The following is a 6,836-nucleotide window of genomic DNA, read 5'->3' on the forward strand; positions in this document are numbered from 1 at the left end:
GCCTGCTCCGACCAGGTTCTGGTCAGGGTTAAGAGGGTGAGATAATATGGCTGCTCTGGCTGGACTTAAGAAGAAAATGATAAATTCCAAACATGGCCCCTAAGCTCTAGGAGCTCCAGACCCCTACAATTCCTGGCCCCTTGAACCTGGTGAATCTACAGTCACATGCCCAGGTAGTGGTGTTGTAGAACTTCTCAGTTCCAGGGACCAGCTCAGGAGCCCTGGGCATGGCAGAATTCTCCCTAGTCTTGAGGGAGGTTTTCTGAATAGGGCCAAGGGTATGTGTGAAGGTGATGATGATCACTCCATTTATCTTCTCCCCTGCAAAGGCCCCACCCGAGGCAGATGGATGGCTGAATGGACAGATGGACGGACGGACAGAAAAGGGAATGAATGAGGCCAGAGCTTAGAAAAATAGGTTTCTCTTGACATAATCTCCATAGTGTCCCCACTTTCCCGCCAAGTCCCTGCGGGATTGTTAAAAATAAGAGGTTGGGCAGGAGCTGCGAGGTGGGCCAGCATCCAAGCATGGGCTCCCCCCATGCCCCATTCTTGGTCCAGCCACAGCTCCTCGGGTCTACTCTGTCCATGTCCTTCCCTGGGGCCAGGGCTAGGGGTGCCTGCAAGGCCAAGGAATATCCCAGGACCAAGGCCAGGTCTCAGGGCATCCAAGGGGCCAAGATGGTGTCACGCAGAGGCTGGAGATATTCTAGGGTGCAGTACAAGGCTAGGGATGTCTGAGGGACTTTCCTCAGGATCACTGCCCTCCACGTTCATGAGTAAGCCGGCCTCTAGGCCCCCGTGAAGGCTCAAAGTCCAGTTGTACCAAGGTGTGCCCCTTGACTGGTGTTGGAGGTGTAGGGTCTGAGTCTGAGACTGAGCTCTCAGGCCCAGGGGCTGGGGCCCCCCCATTGGTCTGGGAGCACACGCTGCTGACTCCTCCCCGAGCCGCAGGCTTGCCTGGAGGCTGGTCCCCATGCACCTTGTAACGGAGTAGCAGAAGGAAAATGAAGCCCAACACAGAGGCTACAATGACCCCCCCCAGAGCGATGATCATGGTGCCCCCCAGAACGGGAGCCGCTGAGTGGGGCGAGCGGCATGGCCGCAGCTCGGGCTCTGTGGAAAAGCGGGCACAGCCCACGGCCCGCGTGGCCGTCAGCCCAGTGGCCCCGTCCTCCGACACTGCCAGCACGCAGAGGTCATAGGTGCGCCCTGACACCAAGTCCGTCAGATGGAAGGAGCGGCTTCCGGCCGGGACCATCCTGCAGGTGAGAGCAGAACTGAGCTCGGCTTCAGCGCTTGCATGGGTCCCCCCAACATGGAAGCTTCCTGACGGTGCCTGGCACTGAGTGGGCACTTGGGAACTGCTTGAATTGAACACCTCTGCTCTCTTCCCCCCATCTCCTGCCTCCCAGCTGACCTCCCCTCCTCCTCTGTCTTCTAGACACACATCTCCCCACACCCCTAAGCTCAGCCTCACTTTTTGTCTCAGACACCCCATTTCCTTTCATCTCTCCCACCCAGCCCATTTTTAGCCACCTTCCCAGTTTTCCTCTTAGCTCCATCCCCCAATTTCCTCCTAGTTCCACTGTCGAGTTTCAGCTTCACACCAGTCACAGGCTGAAAGGTAGAAAGGGCCTTCGAGGCCAATCTTCCCATTTTATAGAAGCTGAGGCCCAGGGATGTTGAGACTTGCTCAGGGTCACACAGATAGTAAATATTGGAGACATTGGACTTGGACCTTTGGCCTTGGACCTTGGACCCTCCTAACTCCACTACCCAACATGTCTCGAGCTCCCTCACATCTCATCCACACTCACCTGTAGACAAGGATGTCATCGGCGGAGCTGTTGTACTGGATCTGGTACATTCGAAGGCCAGGGACAGGCCCGTGGTCAGGCCAGCGGATGAGGGCAGCAGTGGCGCTGCGCTCGGCCACCTGGACGCTGCCCCCGTCACTATCGCTGTCATGGTCGGGGGCCTGTGGGAGTCCAGCCCGAGGATCTATGGGGGCCAAGGATGAGGAGGCAGATGAGGAGGAGGGGGTGAGAGGGACCCCACCTTCACCATCCTCTCCTTCCCCCCGAGGCTCACAGCTGGTGCTGTTGGCCAGCTGGGGTGGGGGTGGCCCCACAGTGAGCTCCACAGAGGCGGTGGCTTCCCCAGCAGCATTGGCTGCGATGCAGGTGAAGATACCGCCATCACCAGGTGTGGCTGCCAGCAGCTCCAGCGTTCCGTTGGGAAAGGCCCGAGTGCGACTGGAGTTCCCCAGAAGCCGGCCTCGGGGGGACACCCAGCGTACTCTGGGTTCGGGGTCCCCAGCAGCCCGGCAGCGCAGGGAGGCCGTGCGGCCCTCAGGCACAGCTACTGGTGGGGATCGGTGGGTGACCACCGGAGGTTCACACACAAACTCATCCTCTCGTACGGCCCAGAAGGAGCGGCCTCCCAGGGCTGGGGGTGAGGCACAGGCCTCTAGGTCATCCTCCCGGGCCAGCCTCCTCAGCCACACCAGCTCACAGTTGCAGTGGAGTGGGTTTCCCCCAAAAGCTAGTACCAGGGCAGAGGCTGGTGCACCCGGTCTGGGCCGGGACAACACGGGAAGGCGGGAAAAAAGTGGGTCTGGTGGGATGGTGGTGAGCCGGTTGGCTGTCATGTCCAGCCTGGCCAGCTTGTGCAGCCCAGCGAAGGCCCCTGCGGGAACAGCCGCCAGCAGGTTATGGTCCAGACCCAGGGTGTTCACATTGGCCAGCCGAGCCACAGCATCCCAGGGCAACGCCTCCAGGTTGTTGTAGCTGAGGTCTAGGTCCTCCAACGTCTCAGCACAGTCAGCGAGGGCCCCTGCTGCCAGGACACCTAGCTGGTTGTTGGCCAGGATGAGGTGACGCAGGCTGACCAGCCCCCGAAGCTGGGCTGCGCCCAGAGAGGACAGCCGGTTGCCATCCAGATGCAGGGCACGTAGGGCACGCAGGTCAGCAAAGGCCCCGGGTGCAATGTGGGCCAGCGTGTTGCGACTGAGGCTGAGGTGCAGCAGGCCCGTCATATTGGCGAGGTCACGGCGCCTGACCGATGCGATGAAGTTGTCAGGGAGGCGGAGCTCAGAGGCCCTGCGGTCCAGCCCTGGAGGCACGAAGAGCAGACCGGCCCCTGGGCACAGCACACTCCGGGGGGGCGCAGAGGTCTGGCATCGGCAGCGCCGGGGACAAGGCCCCGAAACGGAACCATCAGGTACCGACACCGGTCCGACCGCGCTGGCTGCCCCCAGCCGTGGGGGGCTGAGAGCCAGCAGGCACAGAAGCAGCAGGCCCAGCATTCTCTCTCCACAGACACAGAGGCTGGTGCCCAGGAGCCCTGGGGAGAGAGGTGTGGGCCCAGGGTCAGGGCAGCCGGCACAGAGTAGGCCAGAAACCCAGTCTGGGGGGCAGAGATACATGTAGAGACATGGGATTGCGCAGAGAGACATGGAGAGACATGGGATGGGGGAAGATATGCATGGAGAGACACGGGATGGGGCCACAGATATATGGAGAGACATGGGATGGGGCAGAGATATATGGAGAGACAAAGGATGGGGCCACAGATATATTGAGAGACATGGAATGGGGCAGAGACACATGGAGAGACATGGGATGGGGTAGAGATATATGGAGAGACATGGGATGGGGCATAGATGCATGGAGAGACATGGGATGGGGGCAGAGACATAGAGAGACACAAGGAAAGTGAAGAGATACATGGAGAGACACACAGAGATAGACACAGAGAGAGCCAGAGATACACAGAGACAGAGAGAGGGGCCACATAGAAATACATAGGAAAAGAGCTGAGGCTACAGAAACACACAGGACTAGAGGCACAGAGAAGACCAGAGAAAGAGAGATAGACACACAGGGCAAGTGATACACGGAGGTAGAGAGACAGAGAGATAGGGCTAGAGATACAGAGACACTCAGAGATAGGGCCAGAAATACAGGGACAACCAAATAGACAGGGCTGGAGCCACGGAGAAATCAGAGACTGAGGCAAGAGGACAGACACAGATATCGGGTCAGAGCTGGAGACACCGAGTTTTGGAGACTCGTGGAGACAGGGCTACAGTCACGGAGAGCAGAAAGACAGAGGGACAGAGTCACAAAGACACAGACACCCCCAGAGACGGGGCCCGAGCCACAGAGACAGAGACACTCGGAGAGACAGAAGCACAGATCACAAAGAGAGCAGCATTGTCGGGACGAACAGACCATGGACAGCACGGGTTCGCTTCTTACCTGGAGTCCCCTGGGGCGGGGTCACAGGTGACAGCTCACCCCCGGGCCCGGGGGTCTCGGTGGGGCGGCCAGGCCCGGCCCCTTAGGGGCCCAGGCCCACGAGGCCCCGGGCCGGATCAGGCCGTGGCTCGGGCCCCGCCAATCCCGGGCTGCGGCTCAGCCTCCGACTCCCGGGCGCCGGGCACACGCGTGGGGGGTGGGGAGATGCGGGGCAGGGCGGGGCCGGGAGGGCAGGAGGCCGGGGCCCGGGGCGCGGGGGCCATGGGGGGCGCCGGGATGCCGGGCCGCGCGTGGGGGGCGGAGGCGGCGCCGCAGCCGCAGCAGCAGCAGCGGCGGCAGCAGCAGCAACAGCAGCAGCAGCGGCTGCCGCCGCGCGGGGCCGGGGGGGGAGGGGCCGCGGGCCGCAGGAGGCCCCGCCCCGCCCCGCGCGTGGCCGTGGCCGTGGCCCAGGCGCGCGGGGGGGGGGCGCGCCCACGGGGGGCCGGGCCGGGGGGGGAAGGGGGGGAGGAGGGGGACGAGGCGCTGCCGCCGCTGCCGCCGTCGCCGTGGGGGCCCCCCCCGGGTCTGTTCCGCGCGTGGCGGCTTCCGCGAGGGTCGCTCCGGGAATCTAGGGCCGGGCGCAGGCGCGGCCCCGATTAAAGGCAAAGGCGCGGTCTCGATTAAAGGGACAGGAGCGCCCCGATTAAAGGCAAAGGCAACGGCGCGACCCCGATTAAAGGCGACCGGTCATAGGAGACTCCTAAGATGATGGACGCCGGCCCCGGGCCGGGGGAACCCTAGAGTCCCGCCCTCCCCGACCCATGAGACAGAAACCCTAACCGCCCCCTCCTCTATCCTTGGACCCTCCTTGCGCTCTCTCATTCTCCGCCCCGCCCCCCATCTTCTAACCCTTCCTTTCTGGACATATACCCGCCCATCCTCAGACCCCCTAGTGGCCCCCATCCTCCAAGCTCTCTGTGGTCCTTCTTGCCTCGACCCTCCATCCTCTCACTGTTCAGCGGACGCCTAATCCTCTGCGCCTCCATCCTTGGACACCCACATCCTAGAGAACCTCTCAGCTCAAACTCCCTCTTCTTCCAAGAAACTCTATCCCCCCAGTTGTGACTGTCCACCCCCCACCCCCGTAAGTGTGTGTTCTTGTCCATCCTGGATTTGCTATAAACAAGTTGTGCAAACAAGTCTAATGAAAACATCTTGAGGCAGGGGCTGGTTTGCTTTTGCATTTGCATCCCCAGCACCTTGCACAGAGCCTAGGTACAATAAGATTGCTTGATTGTTCAACACCTACTATGTGCACTGTGCAAGATGCTGGGAATACAGCTGTGAAAGGGAACCAGACCCTGCCTTCAAAGAATTGATATTCTACTGGAGAGTGACCGGAGGAAGGATGCAAAATAAATGCACAGCGATTTTCAGACGAGGCTAACGACTTCCGGGACTTAGAAAACACTTCTTCAAGAAGTGAGCTCAGGACTCCAACAGGTAGTGAGGAGGGACAGAATTCCTGACATGGAGGACAGCCTAGGCAAGGACATGGAGGTGGGAAATGGAATGGTGTGTACTGAGAGTGAAGGAATGAAAAACATTCATTAAGTGCTTTCTATAGGGCTACAAATATAAGCAAGCAAGATAGTTCCTGAATGGTAAATATGCCACCTTTAATAAGCCTGGGAAGGTAAACTGAACCAGATTGTAAAGGGCTTTAAATGCCAAACAGTGGAGTGTTGTGTGTGTGTGTGTGTGTGTGTGTGTAACACACATATGTATGTATGTGTGTGTATATTCCTAGAGAAAATAGGGAACCAATGAAGCTTCTTTTTTTTTTTTCCTTTTTGGAGGGGAAAAGGGAGGGCAATTGGGGTTAAGTGACTTGCCCAAGGTCACACAGAGAGACTCCAGCGCCGGTGCTCTATTCACTGTGCCACCTCTTCTCCCTACCAGTGAAGCTTCTTGAGCTGGGCTGTGAAATGGTCAGGTCTGTGATTTAGGAAAATCTCCTTGTCAGTTGACTGGAGGATGATTTGGAAAGAGAGGGACTAAAGACAGGGAGGCCAGTCAGGAGTACTTTGTAGTCACTCGGGAAAGAGGTGATGATGGTCTGGATTAGGGTGGTTCTGGTGTAAGTTAAAAGAAGGGCCCAGATAGGGGAGAATTTGCAGGGGGTGTAATCAACAAGACTTGATAACTGATTGAACATGGGGGTGTGAAGGAGAGGGGAGAGTGGAGGATGACTCTGAGATCACCATCCTGGATGACTGGAAGGATGGGAATATCCTTGAAAGGTGGGAGGAGAGTTGGGTTAGGTGAAAATAATGAATTTCATTTGGTCTTGAGGAGCTGAGAGGTCTATCTATGTCAGTGGAGCTGTCCAGCAGTTGGAGGTATGGGACTGGAGTTCAAGAAAGTTGTTGGATGAATAGGTAGATAAGTGAGAGACCTGCATAGGGATGGTAATTGAATCCATGGGAGTGGAAAAGATCCCAGAGTATGTGTAGAAAAATGCCCAGGACAGAGGCCTAGGGGTACAGCCACCATTAGGTTGTGGGGCATGGATGGTGATCTTGCAAAGGA

The 6,836-nt window shown here is 58.6% G+C and overlaps 1 protein-coding gene across 2 annotated transcripts; it reads right to left on the reverse strand.

The window, feature by feature from the left end:
* Positions 1–406: 406 nt before the first annotated feature.
* On the reverse strand, positions 407–4,391 carry LRFN3 (leucine rich repeat and fibronectin type III domain containing 3). Of its 2 annotated transcripts, XM_069078553.1 has the most exons (4): positions 4,266–4,391; positions 2,095–3,348; positions 1,821–2,004; positions 407–1,262 (listed from the first exon to the last, which is right to left on the reverse strand). In XM_069078553.1, exons 2-4 carry the CDS (start codon positions 3,308–3,310, stop codon positions 758–760), a joined length of 1,905 nt encoding a protein of 634 aa, XP_068934654.1. In that variant the 5' UTR covers positions 3,311–3,348; positions 4,266–4,391; the 3' UTR covers positions 407–757. The 2 variants fall into 2 exon arrangements, with proteins under 2 accessions (XP_068934654.1, XP_068934653.1); XM_069078552.1 differs by having other exon boundaries at positions 1,821–3,348.
* Between the last annotated feature and the right edge of the window lie 2,445 nt (positions 4,392–6,836).

The sequence above is a fragment of the Petaurus breviceps genome, unplaced genomic scaffold (assembly GCF_028583685.1).
Source record: "Petaurus breviceps papuanus isolate PSGF00001 unplaced genomic scaffold, PetGlider_PUasm1.0 91041, whole genome shotgun sequence".
Lineage (NCBI taxonomy): Eukaryota > Metazoa > Chordata > Mammalia > Diprotodontia > Petauridae > Petaurus > Petaurus breviceps.

Bases quoted from the DNA above. Each gene is read 5' to 3' on its own strand.
- LRFN3 (XM_069078552.1), bottom strand. From the start codon at position 3,310: ATGCTGGGCCTGCTGCTTCTGTGCCTGCTGGCTCTCAGCCCCCCACGG. The intron at 1,263-1,820 runs GTGAGTGTGGAT...TCTCACCTGCAG, and splicing joins GATGACATCCTTGTCTACAG to GATGGTCCCGGCCGGAAGCC.